Source organism: Salmo trutta, chromosome 29, assembly GCF_901001165.1.
Source record: "Salmo trutta chromosome 29, fSalTru1.1, whole genome shotgun sequence".
Classification (NCBI taxonomy): Eukaryota; Metazoa; Chordata; class Actinopteri; order Salmoniformes; family Salmonidae; genus Salmo; species Salmo trutta.
In genome coordinates, this window is record NC_042985.1 from 9408357 (window position 1) to 9432634 (window position 24278).

The 24278-nt window shown below is 44.0% G+C and overlaps 2 protein-coding genes across 5 annotated transcripts in view; both read left to right on the forward strand.

The window, feature by feature from the left end:
- The first annotated feature begins 29 nt into the window (after window positions 1-29).
- On the forward strand, window positions 30-18512 carry LOC115166872 (AN1-type zinc finger protein 6). Of its 4 annotated transcripts, none has more exons than XM_029720768.1 (6): window positions 30-241; window positions 7188-7345; window positions 9901-10024; window positions 11297-11397; window positions 17303-17434; window positions 17612-18512. In XM_029720768.1, the coding sequence occupies exons 2-6, from the start codon at window positions 7195-7197 to the stop codon at window positions 17758-17760; spliced, it is 657 nt and encodes a 218-aa protein (XP_029576628.1). In that variant the 5' UTR covers window positions 30-241; window positions 7188-7194; the 3' UTR covers window positions 17761-18512. The 4 variants fall into 4 exon arrangements, with proteins under 4 accessions (XP_029576628.1, XP_029576632.1, XP_029576630.1 ...); XM_029720772.1 differs by having other exon boundaries at window positions 9901-10015; XM_029720770.1 differs by lacking the exon at window positions 30-241 and adding an exon at window positions 400-1115.
- Window positions 18513-18976: 464 nt separating this feature from the next.
- Window positions 18977-24278, forward strand: part of LOC115166870 (fumarylacetoacetase-like) — a 30172-nt gene continuing 24870 nt past the window's right edge. The window contains 6 exon segments of the mRNA XM_029720766.1: window positions 18977-19109; window positions 19111-19165; window positions 19402-19512; window positions 20379-20500; window positions 21497-21546; window positions 22047-22137. Of these exon segments, the coding sequence (XP_029576626.1) occupies window positions 19003-19109; window positions 19111-19165; window positions 19402-19512; window positions 20379-20500; window positions 21497-21546; window positions 22047-22137 (536 nt within the window). The 5' untranslated portion in view covers window positions 18977-19002.

Consider the following 24278-nt stretch of genomic DNA (forward strand, 5'->3'; position numbering starts at 1 on the left):
ACGTCACCACCAATTTTACAGTCGGAGTTGAAGTGAAAAAAGTAACAAATAGACAGTGTCTGGTTGGGGGTAGGGAAGAGGCGAGAAAAGACGACCCAACAACACCGCGTAGAGTTAGCAAGCCTACAATCCTGGTTGTTAGATATCGTTCGTTTTTCTTACCTAGCTAGTCTTTTCCGAAGTCCAAGAAAGTTATCGTGGGCTAGCTACTTACGAGTAGAAACGTAACGTTTAACAGAAGGTAAGGCAACGTCAGTTCAAACAAGCTAGCTACTGATAGGTCTGGGTTGCTAGCTGGCTAGCCAGTATATATCGCACTAACTTTTAACGATGCTTTGGATCTTTATTTAGCTACAGCATCTAATGTTCTGGTACAGCTAAGTTATCTAATTAACGTTAGTGTGACTATATATACACGATATACTATCCTGCCAGTGATACTACGTTAGCTAGCTAGTTAACGTCGTTAGCTACTGTAACTGTATCAGACAGTGTATGACCTCGGTCCTTGAAAACTAGGTTAGTGTCCACTTATCCAAGGACGGCTAGCCTGCACAAAACTTTAACACTTGATGCTAGCTAACGTTAGCTAGTTTTTTGTCTTTTTTTTAAATGTTACATTCCCTGTTTTAAAGTTGGATTTGAACTATAATAGGCCAGTAGCGACGATATGCATAGGCAGTTAACTACATCATAATCATGTTGATGTCAGCAACTTCTTAGACGTACAGTAGATAACGTTTACTTAACGTTACACGGATAAATGGCAGCTAACTAAGAGGTCGCTAACGTTACATTTACGTTATGGCTGGTGACAATTTGTTATTCTACTTGTTTTCTGTCACTATTGTATGGGGGTGTATACTTTCACATACCCTGTCCAACCAGCTGTGTTTTAAAAGGCTGTAAATGATTGACGTTTAATTTGTGCAAGACGATAATGTATATGGGCGTGGTTTACTAAACAAACAGCCAATGACAATGGATTATGTGTAGTCAGTTGAGTGCGTTCTGTTGTGGGATCATTCTGCGTATGATGTCGGATCTAATCTGCTGGCGTAGAGACGAAGAAAGAGAGGAGTAGGAGAGAGGGGGAAATTGGTACGTTTCTTGAGGTTGGTCCAATACAAAGTTACATGATTGTGATGGACACCCATTTCAGGTTTATTCTCAGCCAACGTTATTTGTCTCTGCCTAAGTTGTCTGTTACAATTTTGCACTTATCCGAACAATACTGGGCACTGTTGAGACAGGCAGTAAAACGATAATACAGGCTAGGCTGGGGATTTATAACAACATTTCTCACACAGTTCCGTGTGATTTTAATCGCAATTTACTACACTCACTGCAAGCTACTGTAAGAGCTCCTGACTAGGTTCATTGTTGCAAGTTTTCATTGTCTGATTTATATGTTTGGATAATGTTGTGTAGTTGATGGCAGCATTTATTTTCCCAGTTTGATATTGTAGCTAATGTGCTTGGGACTAGGACAATCAAATAGCTTTTATGACGTTATAGTACAATTCCCTTTGCTTTGTTGCATCTCAGAGTTTATATTGGACTATTTTGAGTCCCAATGGAGGAACCATACTTCCTCTGTTACTGCTAGGTCCGTCTACTACTAGAGACCCAGTGTTGCTGTATCTGTAGCAAGACAGCTGTTCAGTTAAAATGATAGCACACTAGCTAAATAAACAAAGCCAATGGCAAATTGTAATGTAGGCTAACACCTGTGATGTCATGTGGATGTAGGCTAGCCTATGGCAATGGGTTCCTGTGACTTGGATAGTGTTGGCCTATTCAAACAACAGTAGTAGGCTATTACCTCAGCTTATCAGAACAGTTATTTAGTTATATTAGTTCCCCCAAACGACATGATGCCATTTGAGATAAATGGAATCAGTTGACAATGACAAGTCCCTGGCCGATACCCTCAGATTACATCTTTGCTAGTAGAGGAGAGAGTTCTTTCCACAGCCAAGGTGAAGGTATCGGCCTATCTGTGTGAGAGTCAGCATGTAGCCTATAGTCATGTGTGACAGTCTTTGTTGAACTGGTTCACTGTGGTTGCACAACTAGGCCAGTGACATAACACTGTCCTTAGCCTATGCTGTGATGTGTGCAACAAGGCTTCAGCTGGAGTTCATAAGTTTGTTTTCCAGATTTCAGCTAAACTGAATGTGTAGGTCTACACATGTTTTGGCATTTAGATAGGCCTTATGTCTCTTACCTGTTAGCTAAGACATATGATTAGGGAAGATGTTCAGGCTAGTCTACATATTGGATTCGTCACCATGTTCGTTAAAGACACGTTACTGTACTGCGTAACAATGGCATGCCAGACCTAGTTTCAGCTCCAGGTAGGCCTAATGCTTGTTGTGTTCTCTGAATTATTCACCTCTCACCAGGGGCGAGTCCTAAATGGCACCCTATTCTCTATATATTGCACTACTTTTGACCAGGACCCGTAGGGCTATGTAGGGAATACTATGGTGCCATTGTTTTGGACTGGAGCATCTCTCATTGGCCTGCTGTAAAGACAGTCCACATCGTTTCTATGTTCAACCTGAGAAAGTAGCCTGCTGTGTCTGAAGTCCACTTATCCCTTCCACGTAGCATACCGTAATTTCCGGACTATTAAGCGCACCTGAATATAAGCCGCACCCACTGAATTAAAAAATATATATTATTTTGAACATAAATAAGCCGCACATGTCTATAAGCCGCAGGTGCCTACCGGTACATTGAAACAAATTTAACTTTACACAGGCTTTAACGATACACGGCTTCTAACAAAAATAAATAGGCTTTAACGAAGCACGGCTTGTAACAAAAATAAATAGGCTTTAACGAAACACGGCTTGTAACAAAAATAAATAGGCTTTAGCGAAGCACGGCTTGTAACAAAAATAAATAGGCTTTAACGAAGCACGGCTTGTAACAAAAATAAATAGGCTTTAACGAAACACGGCTTGTAACAAAAATAAATGGGCTTTAACGAAGCACGGCTTGTAACAAAAATAAACAGGCTTTAACGAAGCACGGCTTGTAACAAAAATAAACAGGCTTTAACGAAGCACGGCTTGTAACAAAAATAAATGGGCTTTAACGAAGCACGGCTTGTAACAAAAATAAACAGGCTTTAGCGAAGCACGGCTTGTAACAAAAATAAACAGGCTTTAACGAAGCACGGCTTGTAACAAAAATAAATGGGCTTTAACGAAGCACGGCTTGTAACAAAAATAAACAGGCTTTAGCGAAGCACGGCTTGTAACAAAAATAAATAGGCTTTAACGAAGCACGGCTTGTATCAAAAATAAATAGGCTTTAACGAAGCACGGCTTGTAACAAAAATAAATAGGCTTTAGCGAAGCACGGTTTTTAACAAAAATAGGCTTTAACGAAACACGGCTTGTAACAAAAATAAATAGGCTTTAACGAAACACAGCTTGTAACAAAAAATTAGCAGTAAACAGTAGCCTACCAAGAAAGTCATTGGTCACCATCTTCCTTCTCCTGTGCACTGAAACCACTGAAACCATCTCCTTCGGTGTCGGAGTTGAATAGCCTCAGAATTGCTTAATCCGATATTGAATCGTTTTAATTGTCACTCTCGTCACTTTCATCCGGAGGCAAATCCCCCGCTGAGCCCTCTTCAACATGCAGCAGTCCAGCCTTTCGAAACCCGTTGATGATAGTGGATTTTGACAATGCTCCACGCTGTCAGGACCCACTGGCAGACTTGACCATAAGGTGCTCTTCACATGCGGCCCGTTTTTAGTGAAGGATTTCTCCCCACTTGTCATCCAAGCCTCCCGCTGAACACGGAGCGCCACCTTAAATGCACGATTTACACTGATGTCGAGTGGCTGCAAATACTTTGTTGTATCCCCAGGAATCAGGGTGACAAAATGACTACCGTAATCAGAATGATGGGAAGTTTGAGAGCGCTCGATTTAATCTAAACAGTAAACAAAAATAGTTGTTTGACCTTAACCCGTTCGGCAATTTCATTGGTCTAATGAAAACTTCATGCCGCCAAAAAACTGAGCACGTCACAGTATGTGTTTTTTTTAATTTTTATTTATTCAATTGAAAGTCGGAAAAATCCATATATTAGCCGCGTCATTGTTTTAAGCCGCGAGATTCAATGCGTGGGAAAAAAGTTGCGGCTTATAGTCCGGAATTTACGGTACTCAAGCTTGATCTGATTTCGGTCTATATGCATTGATGACGTTTGTGTGTGTGTGTGTGTGTGAGTGAGTTTCTCTCTCACGTGTGTGTGTGTGTGGGATTGTTACTATTGTAGAGTTTAAATGGCAGATTACATAACATAATCTAGACTAGAGGAGGCCATTGTGAAATCTCACTGTAATTAATCTGGTGATTGGCATCAAGGGGGCAGGGGTAGAGAAATGGGGCAATGATTGGTGTAAAAAAGGGGAGCGGGGAGGGACTTGAATTACAGTAATATTGAGAAGGACAGAATGGAATGGTGCTGATCTGCGGAACCTGAGATCTGAGCCTGTATTTATCAAGTCTCAAAGTAGGAGTGTTGATCTAGGATCAGTTGAGCCTTTCAGATCATAATGAATCAAATTATTATGGACAGGCAGGATCTGATCCTAGATCAGACACTTCATAAATACGGGCTCTGGATAAGTTGTAGTAGTCGTATGTACAGGATGCACATGGTATACACCGTCCAACGAAATGCTTACTTAGGACCTCTACATGTCTCTTCCACCAGTAGGCTATTTCAGATCAAAGGAGAAAAGTCACACAGGCACGGCACAAATTCTGAACGTGGCACAGGACCTGAGCAAAAGGAGAGCCTATAGGTGGTCTATGGTTTCAGGCTGTAGCAATAGAAAGAGTGTTAATCTCAGCTCACTGTTAGCATGATCTTCATTGAGTTAACCTGCTGTTGTATCGCTCGCTTTCTTTTCACCATGGTTTTCTTGGTATTTCAGCCCCTCTGTGAGTGGTTGCTATCCACCCTGATTAAAGACAGTCCCTGAGATTACCATTAGATTATTCTCTTTCTCTCTCTCTCTCTCTCAAATCACTCTCTCTCAAATCACTCTGTTTATGTAAAAGATAGAATTAGGATGGTGAAGTCAAAGGATGTCCTCTCCGTACTACCTTAAGAGCCTAGTACGATACTGACGACACTTTGGCGTCACACGTCCACACTCTCTTAAACTTGTTATGCTGTCTGTATATTTTCCTATGCATTCTCGGGGTAGTGAAGCAGCCCTCCCTATCCTGTCTCCCATGGAGGAAATGGCAGTGTACTAAACCATACACCAGATGTCCAACCCAGCAGATGCACCATTACATCACTACTACCCAGATCAGTGTTACCATATCCAGGCTTAGTTTAGACTACGTCCCAAATGGCACCCTATTCCCTATATTTGGGCTCTCGAGTGGTGCAGCAGTCTAAGGCACTGCATCTCGGTGCTAGAGGCGTCACTACAGACACTGATTCGATTCCAGGCTGTATCACAACCGGCTGTGATTGGGAGTCCCACAGGGCGGCGCACAATTGGTCCAGCGTTGTCCGGGTTTGGTCGGTGTAGGCCGTCATTGTAAATAAGAATTTGTTTTTAACTGACTTTCCTAGTTAAATACATAAAATATAGTGCACTACTTTTGAGCAGGGCCTGATATAATGTAATTTGGGGTGCATCCTTATGTAGCTTATGCGACATTAGCAGAGTTTTCATTTCTGTGGCTTCTTTGATGTTTTGACATAGTAGCCTAAGTGTTACAAAGAGTGTAGGCTATCAACATGACTATGGAGAAGTAGCCTGTATCGAATTAGGCCTAATGCTGTTTCCCGCACAGAAAATAAGGCCGCATAGAATGCATTAGATCCAATTATATAGCCTAGTGCAGGGATCATCAACTAGATTCAGCCGCAGGCAGATGGTCAGGGGGCCAGAACCTAATTACTGTAAACTGCAAGAAGCCCAAACAGATAATTTGACTAAAATAGTCATTTCAAACCTTACTTACATTTGTGTATGATCACATATCTCTTTATTATGTGTGGAAATACTTTGGAAAAGATCTCTAATTTAGAGCTGATTTGCTGGTGTTTTTAGTCTTTTGTCCCTTTTTCTTGCTCAGAAAACTTGGTGGGGGGCAAATAAATTGAACTGCAGGCTGCCAGTTGGGGAACCCTGGCCTAGCTAACCCTGTTAGCCTACGCTGAGGCTGTATTTGACCTGTAGTTAGTCTCTCTGCTCTCTAGTCTGTCTGTCTAGGCTGTATTTGACCTGTAGTTAGTCTCTCTGCTCTCTAGTCTGTCTGTCTCTAGGTCACCCATATCCAGTTGTATTGGTGACATAAGCAGCCTCATTCCCTACCCCTCTTCTTACCCTCTTCTCTCAAGTCTGTGTCAGCCTGTCACTTGTTATACAGGAGAGTGACTGTGAGGCTTAGGTTTCTCGTCTGATTTTTAATACAGCACATTTTAACTCTGCACTTTGGCTATATGTCGTTTTCACTGCCTTACAAGGGCAGGCTGGCCCAGAGAGAAACAGAAGTGAGAGTTAGACCATACACACTCAGCAGTCGGTCGGTCAGAGATTGGGCGTGACCAAAGACACAGATTAGTAGTAGCTACTTTTATCTTCCACTTTCAGCAATTAACCTACATAGGAGAGCTATGTGTTAATATCAGATAGCCTAAGTACCAGTGATTATACATTTTCAGTGCTTAGGTCATTGTGTTGCCATAGAATGATCCAGGGCATCGTGATGCAACAAACAACTTCTAGAACTTGTGAGTCCAAGTCTAGGGAATTGTGACCAACTTGTTTTGGTTTACACCACTTTCAATGCTACAGCCGGCTGGCTAGAGATGGTCTTCTAATCTTCCTTCCTTCCGGTCCTGTGTGTCTCAGTTGGTAAGAGTATGGCACTAGCAACACCACAGTTGTGTTCAATTACCACAAGGATCACACACTTATTCTAAAAGTCACCTTGGATAAAAGTGTGTGCTAAGTGGTATAGCCTTTTGCAGCAGCACACTGGGCATCTCAGCTCTCTTTTCAAGAAACTAGCCTTTGGCTTTCACCAATACCTAAGCATTTTTTAGACCTAGGCAGCAGACAATCCTGAAATGGCGTGATAGCCATATTGACCTTTGAACTCTCCCCTCTTGACCTCCACAGGAGGGACATGGCCCAGGAGACCAACCAGAACCAAGGGCCGCTGCTCTGCTCCACGGGCTGCGGTTTCTACAGCAACCCACGAAACAATGGCATGTGTTCGATGTGCTACAAGGACTTCCTCCAGAGACAAAACAACAATGGACGAGTCAGTCCACCAGGTGAGTAGGAAAGAAATTCCACAGAGCTTTTCAGTATCTTATTGATCATTTAGTTAATCAATCAAAAAAAGACCTGTTAGACCAAATATTGACACTGACCCATTTGACTTTTGACTGAGTGAGCATGATTTCTGGTGTTTGGGACTTACTATTTCACAATGAAGTCAGTTTCAAAAAAATAACTGAAGTTTGTTTGAGTTGACCCATTCTAGCCAATGAGAGGGCAGATGCCTATATGAACAACAGGCACAACTCCAATAGAAGGTGTTGTTTCTATGAGTTTCCGGGATGTCATGTATCCTACTAATATCAGTACACTCGTAACAACCTAAGCATTATAAAATGTATATTCCATCAAATAAGCCATTACATTTTATGTTAATCAAATTCTACAAGGGGCGAAAGAAATGCACACCTATTTAGGAGAGGTGCTGGCTAGCGGAGTAGAACACCTATTTAGGAGAGGTGCTGGTTAGCGGAGTAGAACACCTGTTTAGGTGAGGTGCTGGCTAGTGGAGTAGAACACCTATTTAGGCGAGGTGCTGGCTAGCGGAGTAGAACACCTGTTTAGGAGAGGTGCTGGCTAGCGGAGTAGAACACCTGTTTAGGGGAGGTGCTGGCTAGCGGAGTAGAACACCTGTTTAGGAAAGGTGCTGGCTAGCGGAGTAGAACACCTGTTTAGGAGAGGTGCTGGCTAGTGGAGTAGACTACCTGGTTAGGGGAGGTGCTGGCTAGCGGAGTAGAACACCTGTTTAGGAGAGGTGCTGGCTAGCGGAGTAGAACACCTGTTTAGGCGAGGTGCTGGCTAGCGGAGTAGAACACCTGTTTAGGGGGGTTGCTGGCTAGCGGAGTAGAACACCTGTTTAGGTGAGGTGCTGGCTAGAGGAGTAGAACACCTGTTTAGGTGAGGTGCTGGCTAGCGGAGTAGAACACCTGTTTAGGTGAGGTGCTGGCTAGCGGAGTAGAACACCTGTTTAGGTGAAGTGCTGGCTAGCGGAGTAGAACACCTGTTTAGGAGAGGTGCTGGCTAGCGGAGTAGAACACCTGTTTAGGAGAGGTGCTGGCTAGCGGAGTAGAACACCTGTTTAGGAGAGGTGCTGGCTAGCGGAGTAGAACACCTGGTTAGGGGAGGTGCTGGCTAGCGGAGTAGAACACCTGTTTAGGGGAGGTGCTGGCTAGCGGAGTAGAACACCTGTTTAGGAGAGGTGCTGGCTAGCGGAGTAGAACACCTGTTTATTAGGTGAGGTGCTGGCTAGCAGAGTAGAACACCTGTTTAGGAGAGGTGCTGGCTAGCGGAGTAGAACACCTGTTTATTAGGTGAGGTGCTGGCTAGCAGAGTAGAACACCTGTTTAGGTGAGGTGCTGGCTAGCAGAGTAGAACACCTGTTTAGGAGAGGTGCTGGCTAGCAGAGTAGAACACCTGTTTAGGAGAGGTGCTGGCTAGCGGAGTAGAACACCTGTTTATTAGGTGAGGTGCTGGCTAGCAGAGTAGAACACCTGTTTAGGAGAGGTGCTGGCTAGCGGAGTAGAACACCTGTTTAGGTGAGGTGCTGGCTAGCGGAGTAGAACACCTGTTTAGGAGAGGTGCTGGCTAGCGGAGTAGAACACCTGTTTAGGAGAGGTGCTGGCTAGCGGAGTAGAACACCTGTTTAGGAGAGGTGCTGGCTAGCGGAGTAGAACACCTGTTTAGGAGAGGTGCTGGCTAGCGGAGTAGAACACCTGTTTAGGAGAGGTGCTGGCTAGCGGAGTAGAACACCTGTTTAGGAGAGGTGCTGGCTAGCGGAGTAGAACACCTGTTTAGGAGAGGTGCTGGCTAGCGGAGTAGAACACCTGTTTAGGAGAGGTGCTGGCTAGCGAAGTAGAACACCTGTTTAGGTGAGGTGCTGGCTAGCGGAGTAGAACACCTGTTTAGGAGAGGTGCTGGCTAGCGGAGTAGAACACCTGTTTAGGCGAGGTGCTGGCTAGCGGAGTAGAACACCTGTTTAGGCGAGGTGCTGGCTAGCGGAGTAGAACACCTGTTTAGGAGAGGTGCTGGTTAGCGGAGTAGAGCACCTGTTTAGGCGAGGTGCTGGTTAGCGGAGTAGAACACCTGTTTAGGCGAGGTGCTGGCTAGCGGAGTAGAACACCTGTTTAGGAGAGGTGCTGTTTAGCGGAGTAGAACACCTGTTTAGGCGAGGTGCTGGCTAGCGGAGTAGAACACCTGTTTAGGAGAGGTGCTGGCTAGCGGAGTAGAACACATATTTAGGTGAGGTGCTGGCTAGCGGAGTAGAACACTTGAAACATTTAAAGGAGAGCCCACACTCTAGGAGCTCAGATCCAATAATTTAATAACCTAATATCCAACGTTTCGACCAACAAGCTGTCTTCATCAGGGTAAGATTCTATCAAATTCTACACTCATTGACCTACATACAAAAACTCCTTGCTTGGTGAGTGATAAATAAAACTGCCACCTGCTGGAGAAGACAGATTTTTGGGCCCAGTTGTCCCTCTCGCTTTGCCTCTTCCTCTCCGTTTTGGGACTGCTCTGATGTAAGCGTGTGTTGTCGTTGCAGTGTCGTCCTCGGCGACGGTTAGCAGCCTGGGGGAGTCCCTCCTAGCCCAGTGCTCAGAGAGCAGTACTGTAGACGTGCCGTCAGCCACGACCCACACAGCCATCAGGATGAACAGGTACAGTAGGTATAGAGCTACTCTTCTCTGAAACACGCTACAAGCATGATCACACCTCCACCACCATGTCTACCGTGTAGCTGCCAAGCCAGCCATGCAACATACAGTATAGGATACACAGGCCATGTGGAAATGATTGTAATAAAGTAGCCTATGTGAAACGTAGGTACACTAGATATATACATAGCCCTTTCTATAAAGATGTAGTTATTACTGTACGTACGCAATGCCCCAAAAAACACATGGCAATCCTGCATACTGCACACCAGTTTATAATTGTGGGGCTGCACACGTCTGTGTATTTCTGCTACGCAATTAAGTAGAATCATTTTGCGTCGCTATTTGTAGTTCTTGCATTGCTTACTACGTACGGTCAAGGCTAGTATTACGGTGGATTATTATTATTTTAAACCTGGATCATTTATTTCCTGTTACAAAAGTCAAAGATGTTGTGTCATTTTAAATTAGTGTGTCAATCATGAAGTGGTTTCTCTGCGGAAGGGAAGGTTATTTTTGCACCATGGTCTTCCTGTACCCCATTGAAGTACAGTACAAGGAAGTCAATCATCTCTAGTTCTGTCTGAATAGTGTGATGTCATCTCCCTGGATGCTTCTGTCTCTTCTATGATTCAACTTGCCATGTCCGTTTCCCTCCCAGTGTGTGTGTTAAGACACGAGACCTTCTGTGGTTATCTAATGAGCTCTGTCTTTGTCTATCTGTACCATACCTAGCCCTGCGGAAATCTACAGGGACACTGTTTTCTCAAACACACAGAAAATGATTTGAAATAAAAAAATCACTGTATAGAATTGAGTACTGCTCATTTCTCTACAGTCGTTACGGTTTTATCCATTTAATACACTTTTTATTGCTTCAACATAGAGCTACAAGCTTTCAATCTCTATAACCACAGAGAGACCCTATTATGAAGCCACAGTGGACAGCTGCCACTAAGTCTTTCTGGATAAGAGCGTTTGCTAAATGACTCATGTGAATGCCAGTCATTCTGACTGTCTGACAGTGAAGTGGGCATTAGTGGTGAAATGCTTTGTAATATGATTGCCATAGTTGATGACAATGAGCCGCATGTCATTGGATTTTACAGTCAGTTTTCTTCCTTCAGTGCATTTTCAGAAAAATCCTGAATAGGATTAAATTGAAGTCTTCAAGTGCATCATTTTCATAATACTGTATGTAGCTAGTCTAGTCTTCTAATCTAGACTACCAACTGATGGATCATGCTTTAGGCTAATTGAACACTTCCATTTTTTTTCTTCCAGGGTTGTATCTAGCCAGTCACTCTTAACGGCAGCACCAGCTACTCATTCAGAAGTGGAGAGTACAGCCACGTCTGAAGACCTGAAAACAGAAGAGATACAGGGTGTGTATTACCAGCGCGTTTCACACAAACCTTTTCTCATAGGGACGAGTCGATCCTCATCTGAGATCTGCACGTGTAACTCACATTTCTGTGCTAGATGTCATTGACATGAATGCACAATTTACACATTGTTTTCTCATTGACATCAATGCATGGTTTACATAAGACTTGAGTTATGCAGGCGAATGTCAAGTTAGGATTCAGAAAATAGTGCTGTTGCTTTGCTACCCTCTCATGTTCCTGTGAATAGCCTGAGGTCTCACACACACACACACACCAAATGCGGGCTCACTACCATGGGAACCCTTCACCTCATACCCTCTTGCAGTCAATCTCAGTCCGTGGGGTGGTTTTACACACAGACACACATTGTTGACCCATCTCTATTAGCTTAGAGATCGGTAGTAGAGAAAGCCCAAAGATCAGCCTAGGGATTTCAGGAAGTATTTCAGACACAATCCTCTCCTGCTGGATTACAGTTACTCTGGTTCTCTAGTGTTTCCGTCTACCCTCTTCTAGAACAGTTACTCTGGTTCTCTAGTGTTTCCGTCTACCCTCTTCTAGAACAGTTACTCTGGTTCTCTAGTGTTTCTGTCTACCCTCTTCTAGAACAGTTACACTGGTTCTCTAGTGTTTCCGTCTACCCTCTTCTAGAACAGTTACACTGGTTCTCTAGTGTTTCCGTCTACCCTCTTCTAGAACAGTTACTCTGGTTCTCTAGTGTTTCCGTCTACCCTCTTCTAGAACAGTTACTCTGGTTCTCTAGTGTTTCCGTCTACCCTCTTCTAGAACAGTTACTCTGGTTCTCTAGTGTTTCCGTCTACCCTCTTCTAGAACAGTTACACTGGTTCTCTAGTGTTTCCGTCTACCCTCTTCTAGAACAGTTACACTGGTTCTCTAGTGTTTCCGTCTACCCTCTTCTAGAACAGTTACTCTGGTTCTCTAGTGTTTCCGTCTACCCTCTTCTAGAACAGTTACTCTGGTTCTCTAGTGTTTCCGTCTACCCTCTTCTAGAACAGTTACACTGGTTCGCTAGTGTTTCCGTCTACCCTCTTCTAGAACAGTTACACTGGTTCTCTTTTCAAGTATTCCTTTCGGTATTTCACTATGGGATACGCCCCAGCGTTTGTGTGATATATAGCACAGGGCAGTCGGTCGTCAGGATAAGCTTGTCTGGCAATACGGGACTCAGTATATCCCATAGTGAAATACCGAAACTAATAGTTGAAAGAGAACTATAGGTTACGACTGTAACCCCGGTTCTCTGATAGTATGAGTGAGGTATTTCACCAGAACACCCTCCTTGCATGAGCAGGGAAGAGGTGTGGCTTATTCGTTAATGGCTCAGATATGTTGCGTTGGGCTCTTTATAGGGTAGGAGGGACACCCTTTCCTGACTCGCACGTCTCGAACGTCCAGCCAATCATGGCTGGCGTAGTGTAATAAGGCTTCTGACGAATACGCTGGGGGCGTATCCCATAGTGAAATGCCTCACTCATACTATCAGAGAACCGGGGTTACAGTCATAAGCTATAGTTCTCTAGTGTTTCTGTCTTCTAGAACAGTTACAGTACATACACCCAATTCAACATTTGTTAAAGAGGAACTGTGTTAGAAGGGTAGAAAATACCCCAAAGTGTTTTAAGCTTTGTCTTGAATTACAAACCAGTCGCTAAAGTTTGTGTGTCTCTGTGTGTGTCTCTGTGTGTGTCTCTGTGTGTGTCTCTGTGTGTGTCTCTGTGTGTGTCTCTGTGTGTGTCTCTGTGTGTGTCTCTGTGTGTGTCTCTGTCTGTGCCTGCGCGTGTGCCTGCGTCCGTGCCTGCGTCCGTGCCTGCGTCCGTGCCGGCGTCCGTGCCGGCGTCCGTGCCTGCGTGTGTGCGCGCCTACGTGTGTGTGTGTGTGTGCGCGCCTACGAGGTGTGTGTGTGTGTGTGTGTGTGTGCGCCTGCGGGTGTGTGTGCGCCTGCGCCTGCGGGTGTGTGCGCGCCTGCGCCTGCGGGTGTGTGCGCGCCTGCGCCTGCGGGTGTGTGCGCGCCTGCGCCTGCGGGTGTGTGCGCGCCTGCGCCTGCGGGTGCGCGCCTGCGCCTGCGGGTGTGCGCCTGCGCCTGCGGGTGTGTGCGCGCCTGCGCCTACGGGCGTGCCTGCGACTACGTGTGTGTGTGTGTGTGTGTGCGCCTACGTGTGTGTGTGCGCCTACGTGTGTGTGTGTGTGTGTGCGCCTACGTGTGTGTGCCTGCGCCTACGTGTGTGTGTGTGCCTGCGCCTACGTGTGTGTGTGTGTGCCTGCGCCTACGTGTGTGTGTGTGTGCCTGCGCCTACGTGTGTGTGTGCCTGCGCCTACGTGTGTGTGTGTGTGTGTGTGTGTGTGTCTGAGCCTACGTGTGTGTCTGAGCCTACGTGTGTGCCTGAGCCTACGTGTGTGTGTGTGCCTGCGCCTACGTGTGTGTGTGCGTGCGCCTACGTGTGTGTGTGTGTGTGCCTGCGCGCCTACGTGTGTGTGTGTGTGTGCCTGCGCCTACGTGTGTGTGTGCCTGCGCCTACGTGTGTGTGTGCCTGCGCCTACGTGTGTGTGTGCCTACGTGTGTGTGTGTGTGTGTGTGTGTGTGTGCCTGCGCCTACGTGTGTGTGTGCCTACGTGTGTGTGTGTGCCTGCGCCTACGTGTGTGTGTGTGTGCCTGCGCCTATGTGTGTGTGTGTGCCTACGTGTGTGTGTGCCTGCGCGCCTACGTGTGTGTGTGTGTGCCTGCGCCTACGTGTGTGTGTGCCTGCGCCTACGTGTGTGTGTGCGTGTGCCTACGTGTGTGTGCCTGCGCCTACGTGTGTGTGTGTGTGTGTGTGTGTGTGTGTGTGTGTGTGTGTGTGTGTGTGCCTGCGCCTACGTGTGTGTGTGTGCCTGCGCCTACGTGTGTGTGTGTGCCTGCGCCTACGTGTGTGTGTGCCTACGTGTGTGTGTGTGTGTGTGTGTGTGTGTGCCTGCGCCTGTGTGTGTGTGCCTACGTGTGTGTGTGCCTGCGCGCCTACGTGTGTGTGTGTGTGTGCCTACGCCTACGTGTGTGTGTGTGCCTACGCCTACGTGTGTGTGCCTGCGCCTACGTGTGTGTGTGTGTGTGTGTGTGTGTGTCTGCGACTACGTGTGTGTGTGTCTGCGACTACGTGTGTGTGTGTCTGCGACTACGTGTGTGTGTGTCTGCGACTACGTGTGTGTGTGTCTGCGACTACGTGTGTGCCTGCGCCTACGTGTGTGTGTGTGTGCCTGCGCCTACGTGTGTGTGTGCCTGCGCCTACGTGTGTGTGTGTGTGCCTGCGCCTACGTGTGTGCCTGCGCCTACGTGTGTGCCTGCGCCTACGTGTGTGTGTGTGCCTGCGCCTACGTGTGTGTGTGTGCCTGCGCCTACGTGTGTGCCTGCGCCTACGTGTGTGTGTGCCTGCGCCTACGTGTGTGCCTACGTGTGTGTGTGCCTGCGCCTACGTGTGTGTGTGCCTGCGCCTACGTGTGTGTGTGCCTGCGCCTACGTGTGTGTGTGTGTGCCTGCGCCTACGTGTGTGTGTGTGCCTGCGCCTACGTGTGTGTGTGTGTGCCTGCGCCTACGTGTGTGTGTGTGTGCCTGCACGCCTACGTGTGTGTGTGTGTGCCTGCACGCCTACGTGTGTGTGTGTGCGTGTGCCTACGTGTGTGTGTGTGCCTGCGCCTACGTGTGTGTGTGTGTGCCTGCGCCTACGTGTGTGTGTGTGTGTGCCTGCGCCTACGTGTGTGTGTGTGTGTGTGTGCCTGCGCCTACGTGTGTGTGTGCCTGCGCCTACGTGTGTGTGTGCCTGCGCCTACGTGTGTGTGTGCCTGCGCCTACGTGTGTGTGTGCGTGCGCCTACGTGTGTGTGTGTGCGTGCGCCTACGTGTGTGTGTGTGCCTGCGCCTACGTGTGTGTGCCTACGTGTGTGTGTGCCTGCGCCTACGTGTGTGTGCCTACGTGTGTGTGTGCCTGCGCCTACGTGTGTGTGTGTGTGTGTGCCTGCGCCTACGTGTGTGTGTGTGTGTGTGCCTGCGCCTACGTGTGTGTGTGTGTGTGTGCCTGCGCCTACGTGTGTGTGTGTGTGTGTGCCTGCGCCTACGTGTGTGTGTGTGTGTGTGCCTGCGCCTACGTGTGTGTGTGTGTGCCTGCGCCTACGTGTGTGTGTGTGTGCCTGCGCCTACGTGTGTGTGTGTGTGTGCCTGCGCCTACGTGTGTGTGTGTGTGTGCCTGCGCCTACGTGTGTGTGTGTGTGTGTGTGCCTGCGCCTACGTGTGTGTGTGTGTGTGTGCCTGCGCCTACGTGTGTGTGTGTGTGTGCCTGCGCCTACGTGTGTGTGTGTGTGCCTGCGCCTACGTGTGTGTGTGTGTGTGCCTGCGCCTACGTGTGTGTGTGTGCCTGCGCCTACGTGTGTGTGCCTGCGCCTACGTGTGTGTGCCTGCGCCTACGTGTGTGTGTGTGTGTGCCTGCGCCTACGTGTGTGTGCGCGCGCCTACGTGTGTGTGTGTGTGTGTGTGCAGAGCGAGCACCATGTAGAGCAGCTGTAGAAAGTGAACAGCAGGAGCCCAGCACAGCAGGTAGCTCAGGGACTCGCTCTAATAGACAGGACAGTCAGCCAATGAGAAGCCAGGACAGGAAGTCAGTCAGAAGGCCTGCCCCAGAGGAGAGCTCTCGCAAGAGGAAGCTAGAGGAGCCAGATGGAGAGAAGGGTGAGTGAGGACAATCGCGACAAATGGCACCCTATTCCCTATGTGTAGTGCACTATTTCTGACCATAGTCTATGGGGATCTGGTCTAAAGTAGTGCACTACTGTGTATATAGGGTGCCTTTTGGGACGCACACAGACAGAACAGACGGCTGTCAATGGTTGTTATAATGGCTTATAAGCTTTTAGAGGGGATTGAGTGAGTTCGAGAGAGCGGTGAGAGTCTGAGAACAGCTGCTAGCTGCTTCCCCTGTACCAAGGGTGGCCAAAACCTGGGTCGTGTTCATAAGTGCACACCGTAGCAAAACGTTTTGCGATGGAAAACAAAAACAAGTGATTCTTATTGGACAAGTTCAGGTACTCCCCGTTTTGATACATTTCCTTCCGTTTGGTTTCTACTTAATCCCAATGGCTACCTTTCCTTATCTCCTTTCCTCCACGACCACTTATCTTCCATGTCACGATGGGTGAAAGGGTATTGTAGAAACCCCATCCAGTACTATTCACAGGTAATGAAGAAAGGACGCTCTTTGAGAGGACCGGGACACAGTCCCAATCTTCAGGCCCCTTCTAAAAATCATCCCTTCATATCCATATGGTCAAGACTGTACAATATGGGTTTTGTATAAACTTAAAAAGGACACGTGTATATAAAAATGTTTACTTTGTTAAGGAGGAAAACTTTACTTTGTTTACTTTAAGGAGGAAAAATATCAAGAAACGAACAATAAAGGAACTGGTTAGTACTTTAACACTTTATTCTTACAGTTGAATGTTTACTGTGTGAATACGTTTACCCAAAGGCAAGTACTGGGCACCATGCAATAACCCAGTCACTTCTGTTGTGACTTCTCTTCACCATGACAGGGAAAGGGCGCTGGCTTTGTGCCAGATAAACTAAGCTTTTCAACCCATCAAAAGTGAAGAAAAACAGAAAAGCAAATGCGTTGTAAAAATGTCTGCATTTTTCGGCTGTTTTTTATTTCCTACTGAAAATATGTTAAGTGGGAACAAGCATAGTAGGCTTTCGCTTCGATCACACTGACAGGGTCCTTGCACAAAATAGTATGCAACATCTGGATATGTATGCTCCGAACGTTCAACATTCACCTTCTGCTACCATTTCTGTCATGTCGTCTACACAGACAGTTTGACACATAGATAAAAAAATGTGTTGTTCTGTGTGATCCATCCAGTGTCTGTATCGGTATCCGAGGACACGGACCAGGCCTCGGTAGACGGACAGGACAAACCCTCGGACTCAGACGAACCCAAAGCCACCAAGAAGAATCGCTGCTTCTCCTGCCGCAAGAAAGTCGGCCTCACGGGTAAGGTTCTGACACATTCTCCTGTTGGCTTAGTGCAGTGACTTAATAGTTCCCATTTTCTCGCTCTGTCTCTGTCTCTCTCTGTGTCTCTCTGTATGTACTTGATATCCTGGAGATGCATTTGGCGAACAGCCATTTTTCTTTTTTACCTTCAAACTCTTCCGTCTGTGTACCCAGGCTTCGACTGCCGATGCGGCAACGTGTTCTGCAGCATGCACCGGTACTCAGATGTTCACAACTGCACCTTCAACTACAAGGCCGACGCAGCGGAGAAGATCAGGAAAGCGAACCCTGTCTGCGTCGGGGAGAAGATACAGAAGATCTGAAAACGGGTTTGCCGCGAATCGATGTCCACCCGGAAGCCTGCGGTTTAGATGAACCGTTGACCACCTTTTTGTTTCTCCGTTTCCTCTTTTGATTTGAAGTTGTTTATGTGAGCAACGCTCCATTCCCATCGGACCCTTTAAAATCATGCATGCCAGCTGCAAAAAAAAAAATCTTTGTAAATGTATTTTTACTTAACCTGTTTCCTTTTGTAGTTTTAATTCTATTATCCCTTAAATGTTGTGGCTTATGAAAAACCTGAAGATTTAAACAGTTACAGTATTTAGATTGATTAATTGGGCTTTAATTACTTTGTTGGGTACTACTGGAAAGGTTGTGCTTTTCTGGTGTTAAAAAAAATAATACAAAAAACAAGCATGTTAAAAAGCCTGAAGGATCTTTCCATTCCTCCTTTTGGACTGTATGTAGCCTGACAAAGAGGACGGAACAGGTTGTGTTTTACATTATCAGCGAGAGAGCAGAAACTAGGATTGTGCTGTTGCTCCCAGACCTTTTTGTATAATTGAGTCATTTTAAAGACTGTGTGATCTGCTGTGTAAAAGAGTTGGATGTTTATCATATGATTATGAATAGCCTGTATGCATGTTTCCGGTTGTGCGTTTGAGGATTATAAAGTTCATTTATGGGTGCACAGGAGTATGACCTGAATCTATTGTTCTGTATTTATGTTAGTTTATTCACTGTCTTAACTTTCATCTGAATAAAGCTCTAACACATTTTTTAAAATTTGAAATGTTATGCATTTGGTACAATTTTCTCAGAAACCAAATGAAGTAAGCTCCAAAAAGTGGTTTTGGGTGTTAATATATACTGTCATATAATACTTTTAAACGGGCAGCCCAATTCTGATTATTTTTTGTCAATCATTTGCATTTTGACCAGTCAGATCAGCTCTGAAAAATATGACTGAAAAGATTTTATGTGATTGATCAAAATACCAATTGTTGGGAAAAAGATCAGAATTGTACTGCCTGTGTAAACGCAGCTTAACAGTCTACTTCATTGATATCACAAAATATCTTCACTAGCAACTTTAAACTTTTGTTAATAGGGTAATATTTATTACACCCCAACCAATAAAGGTTGATGAGTTGTAGACCGCATCATTTTTGCTGAGTCATTTTCAAACCGTTTTGGGGTATTTACAGTTCTTGAAAAAGGGTGGATATAAGAGAGCGTTTTCTATTGGTCGTTGGTTCATTGTGTGAGAGGCGGGCTGTCCTATGGCTGCGGTCAGCATCTGGAAGAAGTTACTCACGCTGTTGCTTAGCTTGGAGAGTATACCGGAGTACAACTGCAATTTCAAAATGTCTTTTGTAAAAATTGACAAAGTCCGACTTCTCCTATCACAATTTACCATATGGCGTGTTCTCGACACCGGATAATGTGAGTATGACGATAAATGTGTTGTACTTTTAGTTGAATCGGTTTTCCTACACCTCCTGTGCCATAAAACTATGACATGTACATTGATTTTCTTGGGATAAAATGTTACAAACCACTGTGGAAACGTGAAGTTCTCTTGGATGAAACATTGTAGTTTACAAAGTAGCTTCTCCAATATCGTTCCATTTCGGTATTTCATTCCTGTTTACTGTTTTCACAAATGTCTCGTCACTCAGCCCAGGCACCGGATTGGGGTTGCTATTGGAGATCAGATTTTGGATTTGAGCGTTATAAAATCTCTCTTCAGAGGTCCTGTGCTCTCCAATCACCAGGATGTGTTTGACCAGGTAAGGCCATCAAAATGTATAATGCCCCTCAATGTCTCGTATTGATATTTGTTATCGGCAATGATGGCAACATTATGCATTCAGCTGGTAATGCATCATGGCACGTTTACTATGTATCTCCACTAGTTTACTTATTGCTACATGGGTCTACCTTATGTAGCCAATAGTGCAGTATGCTAGGAGGGTAGGTGTCATAATCGAGTCTTCAACTAGGATGTATGCTTCATATATTGTGGACTATACAGTACATTAAGTCTACAAGTGAGTAGTGTGAATTGGTTTGGAGTGTCACCTCTCGCCCTCTGCCTGTGAATAGGTCCCTAATACCACTATTGTCTGGAGGCCTTGTGTGCTGCTGCCTCCCAACTGTCTCCCCCCTTCAACTGGGTGCTGCTCTGACATAACAGGATCGGTTAAAGCACAATGGTGGATTCCTACTAGGAATTGGCTTTCGCCTGTCCAGTTCTGTCACATTAGTGCTGATAGGGAAATGAGACAAGGGGAGAACGCCTCATCATGCTGTTGAAATCACACTAGGCTTCAACAGGAAATGAAAGAAGAAGAAGAAGAATTTCTGTCATGATTTCACTCCTTGAATTCAATCTTAAATGCACAGGTTCCCCCAAGGATATTTTCACTCCTGCCCCCACACCAACGTCAAAACAAATTGGACTTGCATTCAACATGCCTGTTTTCTCTTGAACTTTCTTCCTTTTAGGTTGTTTTTCCTTGCCACTGTGCTGTTACTTGCTCCTTGGGGGTCCAGGCTGGGTTACTTGTTATGAGGGCTATATACAGTATAGAAAAAAATTATACTTTAGATTTTTATGCGTTTCCTCCATCATATGTTCCAACCTCTCGACTAGCCGACCCTGAATGCGTTCATGGGTCTGGGGTACGAGGCATGGAGGGAGACCAGGAGGAGTCTACAGCAGCTGCTGTCTGCCAACGAGACCACGCTCAGAGACGACGTCAGCCTCAGGAGCAGGTCAGCCTCCAGCAGTTCTGTAGCACTTTTTTACAATTATTTATTGGATTTTGCCGTATGTAAGAAGCTATATTCTATAGCACTTCTATATTCTATAACACTTCTATATTCTATAGCACTTCTATATTCTATAACACTTCTATACTTTATAGCACTTCTATACTTTATAGCACTTTATATTCAATAACACTTCTATAATTTATAGCACTTCTATATTCTTTAACACTTCTATAATTTATAGCACTTCTATATTCAATAACACTTCTATAATTTATAGCACTTCTATATTCAATAGCACTTCTATATTCTATAACACTTCTATACTTTATAGCACTTCTATACTTTATAGCACTTTATATTCAAAAACACTTCTATAATTTATAGCACTTCTATATTCTATAACACTTCTATATTCTATAACACTTCTATATTCAATAACACTTCTATATTCTATAACACTTCTATATTCTATAGCACTTCTATATTCTATAACACTTCTATACTTTATAGCACTTCTATACTTTATAGCACTTTATATTCAATAACACTTCTATAATTTATAGCACTTCTATATTCTTTAACACTTCTATAATTTATAGCACTTCTATATTCAATAACACTTCTATAATTTATAGCACTTCTATATTCAATAGCACTTCTATATTCTATAACACTTCTATACTTTATAGCACTTCTATACTTTATAGCACTTTATATTCAAAAACACTTCTATAATTTATAGCACTTCTATATTCTATAACACTTCTATATTCTATAACACTTCTATATTCTATAACACTTCTATATTCAATAACACTTCTATATTCAATAACACTTCTATAGTACTTCTATAACACTTCAACAGTTCGGCAAAGTAGGATCATGTCAAATATATTGAATTATTATTTTAATTCTTTAGGATATGGTTTTTGGCCGCAATCAAAATCATATTTTCTTGTATTCCCTCTATAATGTGTGTGTTTTTATATGTCTCAGAGCGTTTTTCCATCAGAGTTCAGCCATGATGCATCTGCCTGCTGAGATAGGTGAGTTGTTAAACAGTAGGACAAGAGGCAAGGAGAGGAAGCCACTTTAGACTATTGACATGCACCTCATATTTCACTCCCCCTGTCTCTTCACTGAGCTTGATGTATCCTACAGTTGTCCCTAAGCACAGATCTAGGATCAGATTTATGGCTCTGCCATTGCTAACTTTAACTCTCAGTGGTATTAAACAAAATCTGACCCTGTATCAGATGAGAAGGTCATCCAATGTGTTTGAGAAGGAAGCAAGGAGATAGGACGCGAGGAGTCAAGACAATGCAATTGAGGTGTTTGTATGATGATTGAACAAGAGGGGGCGCTGTTAACCAATAGAAATGTACTAGTGATTGAGAGATTTGTTTGCTATCTAATTGTTGATATGAAAAAGGTTCTGAAGGCTGATCATTGGTTCACTGTATATATTTAACATTGTCACTTAATTGCCCTCTTTCTCTCTCTCCATCACACACACAAACATGCATCTATATATAACCACACACAGGTGACTACACTGACTTCTACTCATCCAGGGACCATGCCACCAATGTTGGCATTATGTTCCGAGGGAAGGAGAATGCCCTGATGCCCAACTGGTATGATATGACAACCAACACTGCATCTGTGACCCAAATGGCATCCTATTCCCTTTATAGTGCACAACTTTTTTATTTTTTAACCTTTATTTAACTTGTTAAGAACAAATTCTTATTTAGAATGACGTACTACCCCAGCCAAACCCTAACGACGCTGTGACAATTGTGCGCCGCCCTATGGGACTCCCAATCATGGCCGGTGGTGATATAGCCTGGAATCGAACCAGAGTCTGTTGTGATGCCTCTACCACTGAGATGCAGTGCCTTAAACTGCTGCGCTACTCGGCCCAAATAGCTCTTGTCAAAAGTAGTAAACTACAAAGGGAATAAGGTTCCATTTGGGAAGCAGACGGTTGTCTGTTCCACAACTACACTGAGTGGAAAAAACATTAAGAACATCTGTTCTCCATGACATAGACGATCCAGGTGAAAGATATGATCCCTTATTGATGTCACTTGTTAAATCCACTTCAATCAGTGTAGATGAAGGGGAGGTTAAATAATAATTTAATCATTGAGACAATTGCAACATGGGTAGTGTATGTGTGCCGTTCAGAGGGTGAATGGGCAAGACAAAAGATTTAAGTGCATTTGAACGGGGTATGGTAGTAGGTGCCAGGCGTACCGGTTTTTGTCGTGAACTGCAATGCTGCTGGGTTTTTCACACTCAACAGTTTCCTGTGTGTGTGTCAAGAATGGTCCACCACACAAAGGACATCCAGCCAACTTGACACAACTGTGGGAAGCATTAGAGTCAACATTGGACAGCATCCCTGTGGAACGCTTTCGACACCTTGTAGTCCATGTTCCGACGAATTGAGGAAGGGGGTTGCAACTCAATATTAGAAAGGTGTTCTTAATGTTTTGTTCACTCAGTGTATATCTCTGTTTTTCATTCCCCACTTACTAACTAACCATATTATTAGATGTAGACAGAGTAACTCACTAATTAACCATATTATTAGATGTAGACAGAATAACTCACTAATTAACCATATTATTAGATGGAGACAGAATAACTCACTAATTAACCATATTATTAGATGGAGACAGAATAACTCACTAATTAACCATATTATTAGACGTAGAGAGAATAACTCACTAATTAACCATATTATTAGATGTAGACAGAGTAACTCACTAATTAACCATATTATTAGATGTAGACAGAATAACTCACTAATTAACCATATTATTAGATGGAGACAGAATAACTCACTAATTAACCATATTATTAGATGGAGACAGAATAACTCACTAATTAACCATATTATTAGATGGAGACAGAATAACTCACTAATTAACCATATTATTAGACGTAGAGAGAATAACTCACTAATTAACCATATTATTAGACGTAGAGAGAGTAACTCACTAATTAACCATATTATTAGATGGAGACAGAATAACTCACTAATTAACCATATTATTAGATGTAGACAGAATAACTCACTAATTAACCATATTATTAGATGGAGACAGAATAACTCACTAATTAACCATATTATTAGATGGAGACAGAGTAACTCACTAATTAACCATATTATTAGATGGAGACAGAGTAACTCACTAATTAACCATATTATTAGATGAAGACAGAATAACTCACTAATTAACCATATTATTAGATGGAGACAGAGTAACTCACTAATTAACCATATTATTAGATGTAGACAGAATAACTCACTAATTAACCATATTATTAGATGTAGACAGAGTAACTCACTAATTAACCATATTATTAGATGGAGACAGAATAACTCACTAATTAACCATATTATTAGATGGAGACAGAATAACTCACTAATTAACCATATTATTAGATGGAGACAGAATAACTCACTAATTAACCATATTATTAGATGTAGACAGAATAACTCACTAATTAACCATATTATTAGATGTAGACAGAGTAACTCACTAATTAACCATATTATTAGATGTAGACAGAATAACTCACTAATTAACCATATTATTAGATGGAGACAGAATAACTCACTAATTAACCATATTATTAGATGGAGACAGAATAACTCACTAATTAACCATATTATTAGATGTAGACAGAAAAACTCACTAATTAACCATATTATTAGATGTAGACAGAATAACTCACTAATTAACCATATTATTAGATGGAG